The 20,351-nt window shown below is 43.7% G+C and overlaps 1 protein-coding gene across 11 annotated transcripts in view; it reads right to left on the bottom strand.

Moving 5' to 3' along the window:
- Positions 1 to 88: 88 nt before the first annotated feature.
- The window catches only part of LOC135514354 (acetyl-CoA carboxylase 2-like), a 43,257-nt gene continuing 22,994 nt past the window's right edge, over positions 89 to 20,351 (bottom strand). For 5 of the 11 annotated variants that reach the window (XM_064937783.1, XM_064937782.1, XM_064937791.1 and 2 more), the window contains 33 exons: positions 19,785 to 19,885; positions 19,592 to 19,680; positions 19,346 to 19,470; positions 18,891 to 19,004; positions 18,586 to 18,699; positions 18,406 to 18,495; positions 18,192 to 18,310; positions 16,993 to 17,016; positions 16,275 to 16,415; positions 15,752 to 15,851; positions 15,329 to 15,439; positions 15,040 to 15,096; positions 14,508 to 14,549; positions 14,169 to 14,384; positions 13,813 to 13,968; positions 13,299 to 13,502; positions 12,874 to 13,029; positions 12,635 to 12,757; positions 12,207 to 12,476; positions 11,487 to 11,584; positions 11,057 to 11,177; positions 10,796 to 10,906; positions 9,448 to 9,591; positions 9,039 to 9,159; positions 8,746 to 8,842; positions 8,258 to 8,354; positions 7,899 to 8,034; positions 7,415 to 7,592; positions 7,143 to 7,267; positions 5,628 to 5,782; positions 4,322 to 4,492; positions 3,931 to 4,067; positions 89 to 3,808 (listed from right to left, as the gene is read on the bottom strand). In XM_064937783.1, the coding sequence (XP_064793855.1) occupies positions 3,682 to 3,808; positions 3,931 to 4,067; positions 4,322 to 4,492; positions 5,628 to 5,782; positions 7,143 to 7,267; positions 7,415 to 7,592; positions 7,899 to 8,034; positions 8,258 to 8,354; positions 8,746 to 8,842; positions 9,039 to 9,159; positions 9,448 to 9,591; positions 10,796 to 10,906; positions 11,057 to 11,177; positions 11,487 to 11,584; positions 12,207 to 12,476; positions 12,635 to 12,757; positions 12,874 to 13,029; positions 13,299 to 13,502; positions 13,813 to 13,968; positions 14,169 to 14,384; positions 14,508 to 14,549; positions 15,040 to 15,096; positions 15,329 to 15,439; positions 15,752 to 15,851; positions 16,275 to 16,415; positions 16,993 to 17,016; positions 18,192 to 18,310; positions 18,406 to 18,495; positions 18,586 to 18,699; positions 18,891 to 19,004; positions 19,346 to 19,470; positions 19,592 to 19,680; positions 19,785 to 19,885 (4,170 nt within the window). In that variant the 3' untranslated portion in view covers positions 89 to 3,681. The remainder of the gene's footprint in view (positions 3,809 to 3,930; positions 4,068 to 4,321; positions 4,493 to 5,627; positions 5,783 to 7,142; positions 7,268 to 7,414; positions 7,593 to 7,898; positions 8,035 to 8,257; positions 8,355 to 8,745; positions 8,843 to 9,038; positions 9,160 to 9,447; positions 9,592 to 10,795; positions 10,907 to 11,056; positions 11,178 to 11,486; positions 11,585 to 12,206; positions 12,477 to 12,634; positions 12,758 to 12,873; positions 13,030 to 13,298; positions 13,503 to 13,812; positions 13,969 to 14,168; positions 14,385 to 14,507; positions 14,550 to 15,039; positions 15,097 to 15,328; positions 15,440 to 15,751; positions 15,852 to 16,274; positions 16,416 to 16,992; positions 17,017 to 18,191; positions 18,311 to 18,405; positions 18,496 to 18,585; positions 18,700 to 18,890; positions 19,005 to 19,345; positions 19,471 to 19,591; positions 19,681 to 19,784; positions 19,886 to 20,351) is intronic. The other 6 variants (XM_064937787.1, XM_064937784.1, XM_064937785.1 and 3 more) reach the window with 6 other exon arrangements.

Consider the following 20,351-nt stretch of genomic DNA (forward strand, 5'->3'; position numbering starts at 1 on the left):
CAATGAATAATATTCATTGAATTATTCACAACTTTTGGGAGGATGTCAGGCTACATGTACTGTAAAATCACAATGGATAAATAAAAAGTTACTTGCTGAAAACAGATTCATTCCATTTATTTACAGATACTATACATTACTCTAATAAGGGGTAAGTACATGGCAGATATTTTACATATATTATTGACCATTTCAAATGGATATCTGGTATTTTGATGAAGGCAACAGCAGCAGAACGGCTTGGGGACCCATTATACCCTTCTCTGCCCCTGTTCACCTGCGTTTAAGCAACAATCAGCATTATATTAAAAACAATGAAGACACATATCACAGACAGTCATATCAATGTCAATTTGTTCCAAATTATTACTATACAAATACTATGGGTGTGAATTTATCCACCTGCATTTATATAAGATTATTCACTCAGACTCCAGCATACACCATCACTGACAACAAAAAAATAAAAATGAAATGACTCAGGTGTATTTGTTATTCAGTCAAAAAAAACAATAATACAAAGAAAGAAATTCAAGAGCACACAAACACTGGTTAATAAAAACTAAAAAAATACTGGCATATCCCATTTTTGGATTAAATTAATGAGGGGGAAAAAAATGAAATTTTCCTACTAGACCATTGTCACTGAAATGATTCTGTAAATGAAATGAATAAAAATTTTATTTAATGAAATGTAATTTAATGTCACTGAAATTAGTATTTTTTTGGGGTCAATATTTTAATCTTTATTTCAACTAGCAAGTCAGTTAAGAATAAATTCTTATTTTCAATGACGGCCTAGGAACATACTGAAGTAAAGGCTACACATCACCCAACCCCCAGACAGGCTTGTGTATTGTCTTTGCACTGGCACATAAAAAAATAAGGTATTTTACATGGTACACAAACGAGGGCTTTGTTCGGCCCCTGGCTGGCGTACATTCAAAGGTCGGCACACATTCTCCCAGATATGAACAGAATGATCAACACACCAGAGCAAAAACCCTCCTCACCCCCGTTGTAAAATGCCAGTGTACAGCATTAGCAATGAGAAGCTTGATAAAATACTGATAAAAAGGCACATGGTCCAATCCATTCAATTCATGTTTTCAAATCCTATTGATGAAGTGAATCAGAAATGCTAAAGAGTAGTGGTGGTTCCCTCTGATCATAGCAATGTTAAAACTACATGAAACCAGACCTGAGTTCAAATACTTCGACCATTTACTTTAACCTGCCTGTCGTGTCAGGTGGGCGGGGGGGGGGTTGTACGTTTGATAACTAGGTGTGATTAATGAAAATATTAAAATGGTTTACTCTTAAAATGTTTTCAATTATTATTATTCCACTGGAACCTGTAGTGCCAAAACCGTAAAAGCTACCAACACAAAAAACAGCCCTTTCCCAATGCATTTCAATGGCCATAGACTAGAATGGTAAAAATGTAGCCTATAACTAGTCTTGTACCGTTAAAGCTGGAAACACCTTTCAAACTTAAAAATGTGTAGACCAGTCTGGAATAGGTTGCTTGTTTACAGCTTTTTGATAACTTTTATACTTTTAAATGTGCATAAAAGCTCCATATGCTTGATTTGGAATTATTTGGATCCACCACTGCTCTTGAACCGCTAAAGCTACAATACCACAACAATGTTGCCATGTACAGCACATTCAGAAAGTATTCAGAACCCTTGACTTTTTCCACATTTTGTTACGTTAGTCTTATTCTAATATGTATTAAATAAATCTACACACAATATCCCATAATGAAAAAGCGAAAACAGGTTTTTAGACATTTTTGAAAATGTATATAAAAACACCTTATTTACGTAAGTATTCAGATCCTTTGCTATGAGACCCAACATTGAGCTCAGGTGCATCCTGTTTCCATTGATCATGCTTGAGATGTTTCTACAACTTGGGAGTCCACCTGTGGTAAATTCAATTGATTGGACATGATTTGGAAAGGCACACCTGTCTATTTAAAAGGTCCCACAGTTGACAGTGCAGGTCAGAGCAAAAACCAAACCATGAGGTCAAAGGAATTGTCCCTTGAGCTCCGAGACAGGATTGTGTCGAAGCACAGATCTGGGAAAGGGTACCAAAACATTTCTGCAGCATTGAAGGTCTCCAAGAACACGGAGGCCATCATTCTTAAACGGAAGAAGTTTGGAACCACCAAGCCTCTTCCTACAGCTGGCCGCCCGACCAAACTGAGCAATCAGGGGAGAAAGGCCTTGGTCAGGGAGGTGACCCAAGAGTCACTGACAGAGCTCCAGAGTTCCCTTCCAGAAGGACCACCATCTCTGCAGCCCTCCACCAATCAGGCCTTTATGGTAGAGTGGCCAGACGGAAGCCACTCCTCAGCACAAGGCAAATGACAGCCTGCTTGGAGTTTGCCGAAAGGCACCTAAAGGATGAAACCAAGATTGAACATTTTGGCCTGAATGCCAAATGTGACGTCCGGAAGAAACCTGGCACCATCCCTACGGTAAAGCATGGTGGTGGCAGCATCATGCCGTGAGGATGTTTTTCAGTGGCAGGGACTGGGAGACTAGACAGGATCGAGGGAAAGATGAACGAAGCAAAGTACAGAGAGATCCTTGATGAAGTTCTGAGCAGGTTCTCAGACTGGGGTGAAGGTTCCAACAGGGCAAAGACCCTCAGCATATAGCAAAGACAACGCAGGAGTGGCTTCGGGACAAGTCTCTGGATGTCCTTGAGTGGCCCAGCCAGAGCCCGGACTTGAACCCGATCAAACATCTCTGGAGAGACCTGAAAATAGCTGTGCAGCGACGCTCCCCATCCAACCTGACAGAGCTTGAGAGGATCTGCAGAGAAGAATGGGAGAAACTCCCCAAATACAGTTGTGCCAAGCTTGTAGCGTTTATTTTTGTATATATTCAGAAAAAAATCCCCAAATCTGTTTTTGCTTTGTCATTATGGGGTAGTGTGTGCAGATTGATGAGGGGGAAAAACAAATGAATCCATCTTAGAACAAGGCTGTAACGTAACAACATGTGGAAAAAGTGAAGGGGTCTGAATACTTACCGAAACCCCCGGGCGATTTTATTTGGCACCCCAAGCTGAAGATTTAAAAAAATATTTTTCATTTGTTGAACATAAGACTAAAATCGCTAGGAAATCAGCTAAAAGGTATTTAAATTTAGGGAATCTGTTCCCAAGTATTCCCACGCATAAATAGAGAGGCATAAGTGATCGTATCCCAATGAAATCAAGGTTTAAAATTATACCGTTTTTTGTCAAATACTATATATGTTTTGGATTCTTGCGGTCAATTTGCAGTGTACAAATGATTTATAACTATGTTCCGGCCCCCCGACCAGCCGCGGAAAGAAAACTAAATCTACCCAAAGCAGGGACCCTTGATCTTCTGCATGTGTAGTGTATAGTGCTGCATGGTTATAGCGTATGAGCAGCCCGAACTCGCCCCAACCCTGAGAATTAGACACGTTTTGGCTTCTTTGGCGCCTTAGTTTTATTGTCTCAACTCAACAATAGAAAGTAGGCGGCACCGATGGGGAGATAGTGCATGTGTCCCCCTGTCCCCATGCCCTGGGTCCACATCCCACAGACCTACTTAACTATTCTATCCCCTATGCTAGAACTTCAGAGATTTCCTGTGTAAGGCATTGGGCAGCTCAACCTCAGATCTGGAGTTTAACTGGGCGCGGTGCCGTCCATCGTGGCCAGCAGGTGGGAGATCTTGGCCCTCTGGGATGGAGTGATGGACTGGCTCATGTGGATGATGCAGTCCATGGTCACCTCAGGGTTGGCCTGCACAATGCTGGGATAACACACACACACACACACACACACACACACACACAGTACATACATAGGATTATATGCACACAGTACTTTCAAGTGTAGAAATGTGTGTGTGTGTGTGTGTGTGTGTGTGTGTACCTGCGGATGTGTTTCAAGGCGTGGTCCCTCTTCAGGTACTTGATGTTCTCTCTGATGGCGGATCGTGTGCCGTCCTCTTTGGCCAAATGCTTCTCCAGCCACTCCACCACCGCTTTGTTATTGTCCCAAAGGTACGCCTGGAAATTAAGCACAGAACCTAACTCTAAAAACACTTCTACACACCATGGATTGTAATAGATTGTGTAACCAGTGGGATTCGAACCTGGGTCCCCCACGCAGTAACCCAACATCTTAAACACTGGACCAAAAATAACTAAATGTTCCGAGGGTGACAATTGGGATTACATGTTTCAGACAGGGGTACTCCATTACAATAGGATAACCTTGCTTGTATCACATGAACAGAGCAATTACGTTGTGACATCCATACCTGGACCGTGCCCTCTGTCTCCACAAACCAGCGGCGCAACATGGACTGGATGTGTCCGTCACTCAGCTCTGGGTTGGCCTGCAGGACCTCGCACTTCACCACGCCCTCCAGCAGGAGGCGCCGCAGACGCCAGTAGAAGAAGCTCCGCACATTCTTCCAGTCCAGGATGTCCTGCATGTGACCACCAGGTTACATAGACCATAGAGTGAGGGACACTAATGCCCCATGGCAGGCGTGGAGAATGGGACCAGGCATCACATATTCATCTCCTGTCTGCCCATTGAGGTCTCATTGAACTTTATTTTGCTTTCCAGGGATTGTTCTGGCACATTCCATTGTTTGATTGACTATCACAACTGGGGGTTGGAACCAGTTCAGGGAACAGAACCAAAAACCAGAAAATATCGGAATCGTTCAAGGAACAGAATCAGAACGAAAGTGATCTACACTGTTCTGGAACAGAACTGTCATTTTAAAAGAATGGCAACCAGTTAATAAAGTTATTTTAATGTTCTGGCGTTTTTTCCAGTACCAAACAAAATGCAACAAAACACCTATGCAAAGCCCTCACGCTGTCACTCAGAAATGTATTCCACTGTCTGCCTGACAGATGTGGCTACCTGCCCCTCCCCCGCCGAAGCATAGGCTACTGTAGTCTATCGACATTACAAACGTGATTCAGAAATTAGGGAGAGAGATTTTTTTAATTAGAGAAGAATGGATTAACTTTTTCAATACTAGTTAAGGTTACTACAGTTATCACATTCCACATTGGATTTATTAAATTTAAAAAAAGGTTAGGCAGCTAGCTCTGGTCCAACGCTAAGCTAACTCTTGGAAGTTCAAGGACATTCAAAGTTCCTTCATAAAAGCCACTCTTCTGTTGGTATAATTTTGTGTAACTAATTCAGATAATGCATGTCATAACAAGATGCTCAGAGCCTCAAGCCAAGCCTCCTCCACCATCTCACTCCCCACCCGCAAAATTTCAGTCGCATCTCGCTATAGTTGCATGTAAACAACTATAGCTTGCCCACTTCTTAGCAAGCTGCTCTATCCGCACTGATTGGTGAAGTAATTTTATGTTGAGCTAAATGTTTAAAAAAATAACAGACAGGAACGATATAAACCATAACTTTTTTCGTTTTCAAACTGGTTCAGAACTTTATTTTGCTAGTCGGAACAGTGGAAAGGAATTTAAATGTGGGTTCCGTTCAGAAATAAACTATTTGAATTTTTGGGGGTTCCAACCCCAATTATAACACAAAGTGTTATTGTAAAACACAAAAAGGGAGTTTTTTTTTACCGTGATGGCACCCTTCTCGTGCATTCTACCAGGGGTGTCGTGGAGGTCCACAAACTGCACTGCCACTTGGTGGTAGATGGGCAGCAGGAACTCCTCTCTGGCCCTCAGCTTGGCTTCCAGGTCCTTCCGCTGTTTGTCTGTCAGCTCCGGTGTACCTGGCCAGTCAAAAGGATTTATTAACCAATGTCTCCTCCCTGTTCATTAGGACACAGAATTAAAGAGGTTTAAAAACATCTTGCAATTAAAAAGCGTAAAATTTGCATTTCTTATTGGCCAAGTCCAGGATGTCTTTCCCCGTTTCAGTCCCTGCTCATTAGGACACCGAATTAAAGATGTTTGAAAACATTTCGCAATGGAAAGCAGAAAATTAGCATTAGCAAGTCTTGCCCGGTTTCCTTTCGTTTGGTGCCTAATGAACACGACCCCGCTGTTTTCTGAATGGTTGTCGAACCCCTGTGACTCTAGCACTGGTGGAAAATGTACCCACAGTAAAAGTAAAGATAGCTTCCTTTGACTCAAGTAAAAGTCACCCAGTAAAATACTACTTGAGGAAAAGTCTAAAAGTATTTGGTTTTAAATATATCAAAAGGAAATCATTTCACATTCCTTATGTTAAGCAAACCATCCGCCACGATTTGCTTGTTTTTAAAATTTACAAATAACCAGGGCACACTCCAACACTCAGACATAATGTCCAAATGAAAAATGTGTGTTTAATGAGTCCGCCAGATCAGAGTTAGTAGTTATGACCAGGGATGTTCTGTTGATAAGTGTGGGAATTGGCCAATTTTCCTGTCCTGCTAAGCATTCGAAACGTAACAAGTACTATTGGTTTCATGGAAAATGTACGGAGTAAAAAGTATGTTATTTTCTAAACGATTGTAGTGGATTAGAAGTCAAAAATATGAATAGTAATGTACAGATACATAAAAGAAAATACGTAAAAACTGAAAAGTAATTTACACCACTGGACTCTAGACATGGGAAAACCGAACAGTCATTCTGAAAAGTACTTTCTCTCATGGCTAACTACCAGGACATTTGAAAAAAGTATACATCTCCCATTTAGCATGTCTCTTGTGATGCATCAGACAGATGTGCTGACTTTACAACTGCGTTCGAGTTTTGAATGACCCCCCCCCCCCCCTTTTGTTCCAAGTTGGCTGAAGACATAGCTAGCCAGTAATTAGGCAAGAGAATATCATGTTATCATCGGTGTATTAAAATTAGAGTTAATGTCAACCTATCCCCTTAATAATCCCATCTTCTGAATCCAAGTGTTGGACATGGGGGAGTGGACCAGTAACTTTATGATCACACTTTATCAATGTAGGACCAACAGACACTTTTCATACTTTGATCTGGTGTCCTTCAAATATCATAACTTCACAAACACGATTGACTGTTCATGACCTTTAGCTTTTTTTTTTTTTTTTTTACAATGCCAACTAAAAAGAAAACACGATGCCTATCGTACATATGGGTGGAACAACAGGTACTGTTGTAAGAGTTTACCAGGCTGTTTACCAAGCTGTTCAGCCAGACCGGCGTAGACCGAGTCGATCCGGCGCATGGTTTTCAACAGGTCCTTCCTGCGATACTTGATCTCCACAGTGCCCTCTGCCTCTAGAACACCACCCCTTGACAGGGAGAGGGGGAGAGGGGTGGAGATGAGACAACAGGGAAAGGGGGATGAGAGAGAGTAGAAGAGGGAAAGGAGTAAGAGAGCAGCTCATTCGTGACTCTGGAGAGAAGCTGCCCTGGCATGTTTTTAAAAAATAGCCCACCTGCTCTCTCGGTCTGCGTAGAGCTCCATGCACAGAAGGTTGATGGTGGGATCGATCACCACCCAGGATCCCCCTCTCAGCTCAGCGTGCGGCGGGATGTAGATCAACACAGGCTGGCGGAACTCACGCAGGCCGTCCACGATATAGGCCCCATACTTCAGCACCTGGTCGTACATGTCTGAGAGAAATAAAAACGGACTTGCAGTTGTGGTAACACCAATATTTACAATATTGTTTACAGATTTAGAAGAAAAACTAGAATTTGAACCCGAGTCAGTACCAGACTAGGGTTCAAATACTATTAGAAATTGTTCAAATGTGTTGAGCGTTTGCTTTAGTCTGGCTGGAGTGCCAGGTGAGTGTGACTTGCATTTGAGATGTCCTAGTAGTCTTATTGCAACAGGCAAGCTCAACCCAGCACAGATACAAAAATTATTTGAAATGATTTTGAATAGTATTTAATCCCAGGTTGGCCAGTCAGTACCCTTCATTCCCCCGGAGAAGCCTCTCCAGTTGGCGAACACCATCAGAGGAAGCCGCTCACGGTTGAAGTCACGGATGGCCTGGGCCGTCTTGAAGGCAGAGTCCGGAAACCACACTTGGCCGGCCTGCTGCACCAGCTGAGTGAGTGTGTGAGTGACACACACAGAGGGATGTTAAACTCTGTTGCAGGTGTCAAATGAGTCTGTATTACCTTGTCAGATCATGTGTCCCCTTTTCGAAAATGAGCAAAGGCATCAACTCTTAATTCATGATGGTTGACGAACATGTCGCCTTGGCATACGGCCCAAGCAGGTCCAATACATAATCACAACATATAATGGAGGACACAAAGCCACTCACTCTGGCCTCAGAATCCAAGTTTGCTGGATCGGCCGGGATAGCCACCTCAACGGTGCGTGTTTCCACAGCGATGACGCCAAGGGGAATCCCTCCTAACCTGTGGTGTTGTGTTACAAATTAGTTGGCAGTCTGCCTTTGGAACTGCTACATCTCAGTGATTCCATATCCTGCAGGTATAACGCTGAACAAGCTGTTATAATCATCTATGAGCCTTCATAATTGTATATAATAATTAAAGTTGTCTCGCTCTCTCTCCATGTATCAACTGACTCGAAATGACTGATATTTAGTAAGGGTCATTATGAGATGATTATAAGACGTAACGGGGTCAAACATGCTCATGACTAGTCTTAAAATGCATGAATGTATTAAAACTGCATTGTACCTGCAGCTTTTAAGAAATTGTTACCCATATGTCTTCTGTAATCTTTTATATTGCGCGCATGTATATACGTGTGTGTGTGTGTCTGTCTATACAGTACACTCACCTGGCTCTGCCCACCACTACTGTCTGGGCCCAAGACCCCATCACTTCCATGAACGAGCCATGGTCACAAAATCCACTCTGCCAGGCTCCTTTTACAGCTAAACACAACACACAAAAATAGTCTACGACAGCAATAATGTACAGTATATTGCAAACTTTTTTTATGCACTTTAAAAATGTAATATTCAGTACACTGCACTGGGTGACATAGCCATGTCTGTCAACTCAGGGGCTGGGAGAAATAGAACCTGGGCAGAGTTAAGAGGGTTATGTATGCTGCAGGGTATGTCTCACTGGGGTGGGGCCTCCCGGCCAGTAGCCAGCGGGGGTCATAGGGAGCCTTGGTGGGGGTGAACTCGATCTCCCTCTCCACTGGGTCCTTGGGTGGGATCACCGGCACCGGAGAGTGCTTGGTCTGAAATAAGAGTAGAACAATGTGCTGACAACTCCTATCTGGGGGTTGGTTGGCTGAGTTTGACCTCTTATGGGACATCTTCAGCCTGGTCTGAGATCTGTTTGGGCTGTCTTGCCAAATTGGCGTCTCAGATTAAAAAAGTGCTGATCTCGGATCCATTTTGTCCATCAGATCATAATGAATATGATTACATGGACAGAGGCGATGTGATCCCAGATCAGCGCTCCTTCTCTGAGAATCTTTATGAATATGGGGTCAGACCTGGTCTTCCTCTTTTTCATTATGTACCTTCGGCATATAGGAGAGCCAGCGCAGGATAGTGAAAACGCCCTCAAAGTCATCGGGCACAGTAGTGTGCGTCACTCCGTTGTTGTGCATGATCTGGACGCCTCCCAGCTGGTTGTTGGAGGTGTACACTTCTCGACCCAGAACCTGTAACGGCAACAGCTTCACTGTCAAGGGCAGTGGAAACGCGTCACATATCCAGAGGATTATAGGACAATGCAGTTCTGACGATTTAAAACAGGTTTCACTACTTATGAAATACGAGACTCCTTAACCGTCATACAACCGACTGGGGTCATTTTGACACAAGAGTCATATTTTTGATCATAGCCCAAAAGGTGATTTATTCAATTCTTCATGACTTTTGTCAATCAACCAATCTAAATAGTTGTTTAGTGTTTCTGTATCAATATGGACTTATTTTTATTTTTAGAAGACCTTTGGGGTAATTTTGTACCCCGGCCAAAAACACCTAATCCGCCTGTAGTCATTTGATAAATAGGACCTTTATTTGAATCTAGCTTTCTCTGGAGACATAATTACAAGTTATCCATAGTTATTCTACAGGAAATATTTTATAAATACCAGAATTCCTATAATATCCTCCAATATTCTATACATGCAACTTTTTATGGTGTTTTGGTTGCTATAACGTTTGGTTTGAAGTGACTGAGGATTTGGACATGCTTTTAGAAGCTTCCTGCCATAGGCCCTACCACTTCCATTGTTTCACTAGAAGCGATGCTTATGGCTTTGGGGTAAGTAAATACATAAAATAAAGCCATATTTATGGTAATCGTCTCATGATTAATGGATTAAACACTGTAAATACAATTATGTATATTTAGCTCATGTCAAAATGAATATTTACTTCAAAATTCTGAAAAACTAAATGATACTACAATCAAATTATGGTAAATCAGCTTTTTAGTACTAATGTGGTTTGGACTTTGGGAAAAATTATGCACATTAATGAAGGTTAACATTAATATATATATTTTTTTTAATAGAATATGCTAATTAACACATTTTGCTAAAATAAGTCAGTTTGGTATTTTTTTTAAACTGATTGCATTATTTATATGTCTAATGAGGTCTTGATAATAATTAAGTTAATATTTTTCTATGATTGTTGCTTGTCAAAATGACCCCAGTTGGTAATCCATGTATATAACATGTTGGTAGTATGAGGGTTAGAGGGGTATTTTAGTTGAAAAACATATTTTCATATATTATTTTGAACATACGAGCTCCCATAGTTATCCTAACAGTGGGCCTGTGTATACTTCTTATGTAAGTCTCAGAGTTGTAAAACGCATGAAGAATCCAAGCAGAAGGGACAGAGGCGTACCTTGTTGAGGGCCCCAGCCCCGGTCAGGATGATGTGGGAGTTCTCCACCTGGATAACCCTCTGTCCCAGACGCACTAGATAAGCCCCGATCCCAATGGCACGGCATGTCACCTGCAGTACCCAGGACATACAGTACCATAGCGTCAACATAACCCAGGTCGTTAAGCATAGCATGCCTCGTGGTTTATCTAACACCAGACAAAGAGATGTGTGTGTGTGTGTGTGTGTGTGTGTGTGTGTGTGTGTGTGTGTCCTCCTGACCATGCTGATGGTGATGATCTCTTCATAGGCCTGGGAAGACTCCCCGGCGATGGTGCCTGATCCTCTCAGGTTCTCCACCCCAAGACCATCTTCGGTCCCTATGATGTCAGTGATGATGTACCTGGAGTCCAGTCGACGGGATGGGGAGAGAGTGAGTCAGCGGACCTCTGGGATACCAGACTATGTGTGTTAGCTGTGCTAGTTGATAAGGGTGACGAGCACCAGAGGGGTATACTACAAAGCAGGTTCAAGGAGTTATGGCTGACCTGCCATAACATTGTGATATTTGAAGATAAGCTTGAAAATAGGTATAGATATGTCTTTTGAGCATAAAAAAAAAAAAGTAAAAAAATGTCCCAACAAATCAATAGTTAACTAATTGATCCTGCTTTGTGGTACACCCCTCAGGTGACGGGCGTGCGTGTGCCACCTGGACTCTCCGCCCTCCTCCACGTGGTGGCAGTGGACAGCGTTGGTGGAGCTGATGCGGGTGTAGTCCTGGGGCGTCAGGTACAGGTACTTGAAACCCTACAGGTGAAGACAAACAAACAGTCATCAGTTCCAAGAAAGTGGGCAGACACAGAAACAGTGTAGAGTCTGATAAGAGGTCATCAGGATTACACCTTGCCATTATGCCCCACAGAGAAAATCAATCACACCCACTCTTCTGATCACCAGTCAGTTTGTCCGACACATTAGACCATGCCGCCAGCACATGGTAACAAAATCAGCTTTGCCAGTGTCACACAGACAGAAGGAAAAAATCTTAAGAAACGTAATTGAATTTGCATTGCTGTGACCTCTGCTGCTGCAAATCTATTAACATTTCTAATTAACATTTCCAGAGAGTGCGTTTTTTTCCACCTTTCATATCAAACTTTATTTGTCACATGCGCCGAATACAACAAGTGTAGACTTGAACCTGAAATGCATACTTACAAGCCCTTAACCGACAGTGCAGTTGAAGAAGAGTTAAGAAAATATTTACCAAATAAAGTACATTGTTGCATGGTATGCCCTTACAAGTCAAAACCCTTTTTACAAGGCCACTGAAGACAATTCAGTAGCAGGTGCGCTCAACTGAACAGTCCTTGTAAAGAAAAGGTCTTATGTACACTGTAGAATCTACTGTTATGTAGTGACAAGTCACCTTGTAAGGGTCCTGGGGGTCGGTCCAGGCAACCTGGAACATGTGTCGTATCTCCTCGGCCAGGCCGATGCGCGCCCCGCTGTTGGCTGAGATGTAGATGCGTGGAATGCCCTCGGCCCGGGCCATCTCCGACGCCCGCAGGAACAGCTGGTCCTCCTGGGGCCCGAACGAGCCAATCATGTAGGTGATGTCGTTGCAGATGACGATGATGTCGCGGCCCTCGGGATACTCTGGAGTCTTCATCCGCATCCGGAAGGCTACCATTCCCACCTGGGAGAGAGGGATAAAGAGCCAAGTAGAGTATTCCGGATTGCCAGGAGGGTTTCGGGACAACATAAGGGGCTTTAAAAGAAAGATGGCCTTGCTCGTCTCTGTAACACTAGAATATGTTGCAGTTCCAATCCACGTGAGCACGCTATGTGCTCTACCTCGTTGTCTCCAGGCAGGCGGTTCATCTGCACCAGTCGGTCATGCGGGTCCAGCACCAGCTCGGTGCACATCAGCACGTCTTTAGGGTAGCTGTCCCCCGGACCCCAAAGCTTAAAGAGGGCCTATGAGACACAAAAGGTAAAAAAAAACAGATTCATTTTTGACATTTTTTTAAGTACCTGCAGTTAAAAAAGTGTCAAGTGTTAAAAAGGAGAGAGAAAGAGAGAGGAACCCCCACCTGTCGGAACATCTCTGGGAAGTCGTAGACGTAGGTGGTGCCCAAAGTCTGGGCCTGGAAGCGTTTGGACTGCAGCAGGTCCTTGGTGACATAGGGATGGTTGATGAGCATGCCGTGCAGAGGGCCTTGCTTGTCCCCGTACGACTGGAACATGATCTAGAGGTCAGAGGGGAGACGGAGGTCAGTTGTCAGCTGCAGATCATTGCATCGAACGGATAGAGAAACTGAAATAGAAGTGTTTATAACTGATTTGTTAAGCCTCCATATAGTCTTCAGGAATACCCTGTGAAGCGTTTAGCAAATTGTAGACCCTGCTGCACTGCGAATTCAACACTTTCTCTGGCTGTGCATCGTGCACCAATCTGTGCCAGTGAGCTGATCCCAGCCTGCGTGCCGGTTTATAGTGCTCTTCCTGATCGGCCTACCTGTCCCGTTGAGGGGTCTGTGACCTCCTTATACAAGCTGATGTCCAAGTAGTAGCCGGACTCGTTGGTGAGGAACAGACGGATGGGGATGGCGGTCCCAGTGGGCGTCAGCCGGATGTTGATCTTGAGCTCGGCCTGGAGCACCCGGAGCTTCCACAGCCTACTGCCGTAACGCATCACCATGGAGCGCACCGACTCCTCAATCTACAGGACACAAGAGTGGCAACACATACTGTAGTTCATATACACATCATGATATAACACGGATCACTTTAACTAGCTCATGAAACCCCACAATCCTCTGTGTTAGGCAAACATGCTTTTCCTCGTGTGTATGGGCAGGTGTGCCCCTTCTGTCCAAGGAGGTCATTTCTGGGCAATATTTCTGTCCATTTATGGAACCCTTTTTGGATCAGGAGCCACATAAGCCCCCATTTAAGACGGACTATTACTAAAATGGGATTGTCGCCAAAATCCCTTGTCTCGGAGGAGCCAACAGCACAGACACACGGACCTTGGAGGGGTCCATTATGACGGTCGGGACAAAGTTGAGGAAGATGTGGTTGCAGTCGGTGCGCCATTTGGTGTTGCTGAAGGCCACCTCCAGCTCATCCATGGCCTCCAGGAGAAGACGCTCGCCCTCGTTCTGTAGGTACTCAAATGACGCTTCCTGGACAGAGAGAAAGGGGTGCCGGCGTTTTGAGAGAAAAGTCATGTTCCAAGCAAGACACAAATGATTTATTTTCAATGTAAGGGAGCAAAATCAATACATGTATTTTTAACTCCTGTTTAGAAGAGAGTTTTTGTAAAGGGGCCTCCTTCCACCCCTGCACACTTGCGCTCGTGTGGCGTTTATTCCCCCCCCCGTACCTTTGTGATGAGGTCAGAGTGGCGCATGATGGCTCGGATGAAGTAGCGGTAGTCTGTGACCTCAGCGCCCTCCTGCACGCGAGCGGCACCCAGGTACTGGTGCATCTTGCTGTTGGCACAGGGCACGGCCGTCAGGTCAAAGTTACGCATGCGGTTCAGCTCCAGCTGGAAGGCCAGAGCAGGCTCCAGGTTCCTGTAGATACGGTCCTCCTGAAACTGGGAGAGAGACACACACAGGTGGAGAGAGAGTGGGTGGTGTTTTAAAGCTGTTCATGTATAAAAAATGTCTAGTTATTGTTAAAAAATCTAAAAAAAATTGTAAAGAAGTTATTTTTTTACCCCGTCTCTGGCTCTGAAAGTGAAGAACTTGGGAAATTCCCTCTGGTAAAAATCAAAGAGGAAAATTAGATTCATCTTGGTCGTATTCATTAGGCACCAAAAGGAAGAAAATTGACGGAAACAGGGAGGGACTACCTGAAGTTGTCGAATAAGAAATGCTCGTTTTCGTTTTCTGTTGCAAAACGCTTTGCTGCGGTGTGCACTAATGGAAACGACCCTGCTTTTATTAGCCATAGTTTAATAGTAAGTTAATATTAAGTTAATAGTATATTAATAGTAAATCCAAAGTAGATTAAAATGAAGTTAATCGTAAGTAAAATCAGATTAATAAGAAGAGATGACGGAGCACTATTAACAGTCGTATTCAACAGCAGCAAAGGGATATTTCAAAATGTTGCCTCGTACGACCATCTCCATCTCGCGAGCTTACAATCCGTTTTGCTACGTGGATTCCGTGCAACAGAATGGAAGCTCGCGAGATCAGGATGGCCGTACGAGGCCATTTCAAAATGGTCTCGTAGAAACATCTTACCCTCTGTGCGACTAAAAACGTGATCCTTCGGATGCCGTGCTCAAAGAGTAAAACCTTCTGTAATAAGAAATCATCATATCAAGTATAATCATAGGAGACACCCGGGATAACAATGAAGAAGGATCCTAACTTCCACTTAAGTCAAATATTCACTTAATCCTGTGTTGAGGTCAATGGGAGACAAAGTTGAAATTCAACGTGAGCAGAATCTAGGATTCACCCCTATGAAGAAAAAAGCCACAACATAATTATACTGTGACAGTTTGGTGGGATGAACCATGCTGCTGACCTTAGACTGGGCAAAGGCAGCGAAGGCCGTGACCAAGGTATCGTCATCCTCTGTGTCCGCCGACTTGATGGACACATTGATGATGTGGATGGGGTTCTCCTTCATGTTCTGCTGGAGCGCATGGGGAAATAATCACAGCTTAGTGAGAAATGTCAGCCTTCACCTCGTATACCAAAAAACCCCACAAAAAAACTCAGATTGTAGCTGTATAGTTCATATGCAAAGATATCAATATTATATCATATCCATTCCTTATCTAATGAAACAAATTTGTTTTAAGCAAAAAAAAAAATATTTTTGTTGTTGTTCTAATGAGGTATTTTCCTCGCCAATATTTCTGTCCATTTAGTAGACCCCTTGTGGCTTGAGAGCAACCCCCAGAAGCAACAATTCCATAAAGCCTCTAACACGATCCCATCACACCTTGCAGGTATCCTCCTCGTAGAGGCTGGAGCAGGCCTCGGGGAAAAGCGGGCTCTCCAGGAGCGGGTCAGCAAAACTGGAGATAACCTCGTCAAAGTTCCTGCACACAAACCCAGCAGACGGACACACACCCAATATTCCACTTGTTTTGTGTAAACCGCGACTGTTCGCTAAAGTTAGCTAGCAGTCTGAGAAGCTTGTGTGCCGCGAACGTAAATGTCTGTTTCGGGTCTAAACTTCCACTAAAAATAATAAAGTGGCCATGTAGAATTTCTACTGTAATTAGTAGGAATAGTTAAGTCGTTTACAGTTTGAATATTGTCGCTAGAAAGCCACAGTAATCCAAAAAAAGTAGCTGTTTGATGTTTCACTGTAACATTTCGGAATGTTCATTCAAATCGTTCAACTGAAATTGTGGCAACATGTTCGCTGCAAACAGAAGCTGAAGGTCAGGACAAGGCTTATATTGCCAGACATCCAGACAAACCAGACATCCAAGAGTTGTTCTCTGTGGGTTTTTTACCTTTTGAAGTCTTCGAAACACTGGAAGGCCACCATGGCTCCCATGCGCTGACATGGGGGAGAGAACGCCCCATCTAGGAAGAGTTCGCTACCCTGCCGCCTCATCTCAAACTGTCCCACACTGTTCACCGGCATCGTCAACCTGAGGTAAGGGACGACACACTGGTGACACCTGGGTAGGGTTGGGATGGGCACTGGGAGCAATGGTATAGCATACTGTACCTGTTCTCCTTCCACAAAGCATAACAGACTGTAACATCTATGTTTACTAGACATGTTTTGTTTGATAATACGTTCGAAATTAACTGACTGATGGTGTATAACTGACTATGGTTGATTAAAAGAGGCAGGGCAGATTACTATAGTGGCCTAAGAGGGTCAAATCTGCAACTGGAGAATACAGAATGCGCTTTTTGTCACAAAAAAAAAAGGTTTTAAAACACACATTGCAAACAGTAGGTCAGACAAAGTACATATGCTTCTCAAAAGGTACTTATCTCTATGAAAGTTGAGAAAGGCAATATATATATTTTTTAAAGGGTATAAATTAGGAAGGAGGTGGTGGAGGAGTCCTTCGGCAGAGGTTTATGTTTTTTTTTTTTTTTATAAAAATGGGGAAGAGCAAAACAGCGCATTCAGCCATGCATTGCTAGGAGACATATACAGACGGAGCTAAACACAGTGTGGCAGGCTGCCTGGAAGGAGGAGCTGTACTCTACCTGTTCAGAGTAGGGCTGCTCCCTCTGAAATCAGATCATTGACAGGTGAATGTAAGCAGTGGATGATCAACCTTGACCACAATGCATTCTTATTAGTTTCACTTTACGGCATACTCTCGCTTTGCACATTAATAATGACCATGAAAAACCATTCCAAAGTTAAAATGTTAAAAGTAGCAAAATGGGTCATTTTATTTAACTACTGGGTGTGATTGAGATCCATTGTGATTTATCAAGTTGCAATTACAAAACCTGACATTAACAAAACAGGATAGAGCAGAGGGGAAAGCCGAAAGTCAATAATTTGCAACTAGGCCTGACTTTCAGCTAATTGAATTTTCGCAACGGTGACATTTTGTTTTATACAAAAAAAGGAAGTCCGTTTCCTGGTTTGTGGAATTAGAGCTTTGGCATCTTTGAGAGTCCATCCCAATAGTTTACTTCTGCCTGGCGGTTTGCCCCAAAATGGCAGTGGAGAAACAATTACATTGAAGGGCTTGTCCCAAAGGGGAGAGGGTTATGGGGGTTTCCAGGAGGACAAAGATGATCTACTCCTCTACACAAAAGGAAACAGCACACAGACTGTACCATGACCAGGGTTTACAGGCCCTATTTGTGCTCTCGGTACAGGGACTGAACCACACCTTCTCAGAAATGCTGAGCGTGTAGAGTTGAGTGGACTACGTGTTGGCGCGCGTCGAGTGAATCACTCGGGTGAGTCTCTTGCATGTTGATGGGGAGAAATGGGAAACAGGAGCAAATCAATGAGAACCAGAGGAATACTGGACCGCAGAGAGATGGTATAAAGACGGACCAAAATAAAATACGATTGGCTCATTCACTAACAAATATACAAAAAAAAAGATGTCCATTCACATTGCTTGAGAATGATTCAAATCCTTATGTGGTGAAAAGTAAATTAGCTAACTATATATAACCAACTTGCCTTTCATTAACGACACAGTTTGCATAATGGCACAGTTGTAACTTGAGGTTGTAAACGAAACGTCTTTCCTGTCTATTTCAAATTGCACCCACCCTGTCCCTTCTATCTCAACTCAGACTTTTATTTTACCGGGGATAGTTGGCAGCTATGGCAGCCGTGTATTGAAAGTGGCAAATCCAGAGTTGGGACATTGTAGGTTACGTTTGTTGTAGAGCTGCTTTGTGACTCTGGTAGAGAACTGCTGGCTGGGTACCTGTTGGGGTGGGACGACGGCAACATGAACTGGAAGTCTACGGCACACGTCCCGTCCTGCAACTGGTGATGCTGGAGGCTGTTCAGCTCGTAAGCAATGTAGCCCCTTCGCACGTACACCTATAGGTAGGGGGCCACGGTAGGAACATTTCTTGAGCTCAAATCTACATCAGGATGAAGCCATGTCAGGTTTATATGCTGTTCACTATGCTCACCTCCAAGGCAGCCATGCACACCACCCGGTTAGAGTGGTAGAAGAAATTGGGCAAGACGTCAAAGATGGAGGTCTCAGACAGGATGAGTTTCTGCCCGAGGAGTAAAGAAATATTATCCTTCAGATCTTACGGAAGTACAAAAAAAACAAAAAGCTGTTTTGGAGAAATCGTGACGCTCACCTTCAGGTTCTCTGGGCAGAACTGGTGTCCATACATGTCGATGGCAGACAGAAAGATGGACTCCACCTGGTTGTGCCTCAGTTCATAAGAGGGCAGATGGGAAGCGATCAAAACCTGAAAAATACACACGTGTCCATCAATTTTCAGAATGTTGTTTTGAAGCTACTAAACTACAATATGTAGTGCCCATCTAAGTGAATAACAGCTACCATCGTACCAGACTGACTGGGGGTCTTAGAATGTTGACGAACGGTACACTCCGCTGTGTGAAAACATCATTCAGTACAAACGGTTGCGAAACGTACCTGTCTGGCACGCAGTGCCACCTTTGAGTTCTCCATCTTGTTGAGCTGTGTGAGCTCGTTCAGGATGACCATCAGCTCGTCTGCTAGGGTGGGGTCCCGCCCACACAGCTGATCCTAAACGTCACCAGGGACACACAGCACACTCCCTATTAGCATTGGTGAGTCTTGAAACATTTCCCCGTCACCATCAATTGCCAATGAAGGAAAACTGCAGTGTTTACACTGAAAAAAAATTACACTATTTTAAAAAGAGTGTGGTTTCATTATCCAGTGAAAGTCAATGAGAAAAACAGTTCGCAGGTTGCGTTGGTTGACCCCTCCAAAACAAAAACTTTAGCACAATGCAGTTTCCTTTATACTGAATTCATGTTTAAGCTTCATTTCATTGTTCTTCATCAAGTGGATGCAAAGCGGTGGGTGTCAAGCAGAGAGAGAGCGAGAGAGAGTAGCCTTACGATGAGTATGGTGACCAGGACGTTCTTCTTGGAGACCTGAGCGTGAGAGAAGATGCTCTCCAGCACAGGGGTCATGTCAGGCTTGTACTGCTCCCTCAGGTTGATCACACACTTGTCGTAGTGAGCTGTTCACAAAAAGGAAAAAAAAAAAAATGTGGCCATACAATGCATCACCTCGACATGAAACAAGTCATAAACAGCAGGATATCGGTCTCGATTAGATCCACAGTGAAACACCAAAATCACCTTGCTGGAACTGCATCTCCACCTGAAGGTAACACTTGAGCAGATCCAGCACCACAGACTTCATGTATCCTCGGATTCCACTGCGGTACCTGCGGCAAATTCATCCACATCCACTATTACAATCCAACATCCTATCTGAAGTCGTACATGTCATGGAGTGATGATTCAGGTAATGAAGTAAGAGAAGTGCGACCTCTGCACCAGCTGGACGATACTCTGAGTGTTCATGAAGAACACTTCCCGGTCGGCCTTCTTCTGAAGGGTGGCTGCGTGGCTGTCCAAGATACAGGCAATCTGAAATGGATGGGAAACCAATTCACCAAGGGTACTGTAGAGCAGACCTGGGTTCAAATCAGGGGTTGGAACCAAACTTATTTTCCAATTGTTTCGTTCCACTGTTCTGACCAGCATAATAAAGTTCTGAACCACTTTGAACCAGAAAAAAAAAGGGTGCCCGTTTATATTGTTCCTTTAACTACAAAAAGCAACAGTTTTGACATTTAGCGCATTAAATTACTCCACCAATCAGTGGAGATAGAAAACTGCTCTATAGACCAGGAAAGCTAGTTGTTTACAAGCTTGACTCATACAGACAAGTGCTGGGCGTGAGATACGACTGAAATTCTGCAGGGTGGGGAGAGAGCGAAAGAGACAGACGGGGGCACGGAGGAGGCTTGGCTTGAAGCGCTGGGCATCATGATATGACTTGCATTATAATGCGTTTAGGATATTAGCAGTAGGCCTAACATTACTTCACTGA

This window comes from Oncorhynchus masou, chromosome 25 (assembly GCF_036934945.1).
Source record: "Oncorhynchus masou masou isolate Uvic2021 chromosome 25, UVic_Omas_1.1, whole genome shotgun sequence".
Taxonomy (NCBI): Eukaryota; Metazoa; Chordata; class Actinopteri; order Salmoniformes; family Salmonidae; genus Oncorhynchus; species Oncorhynchus masou.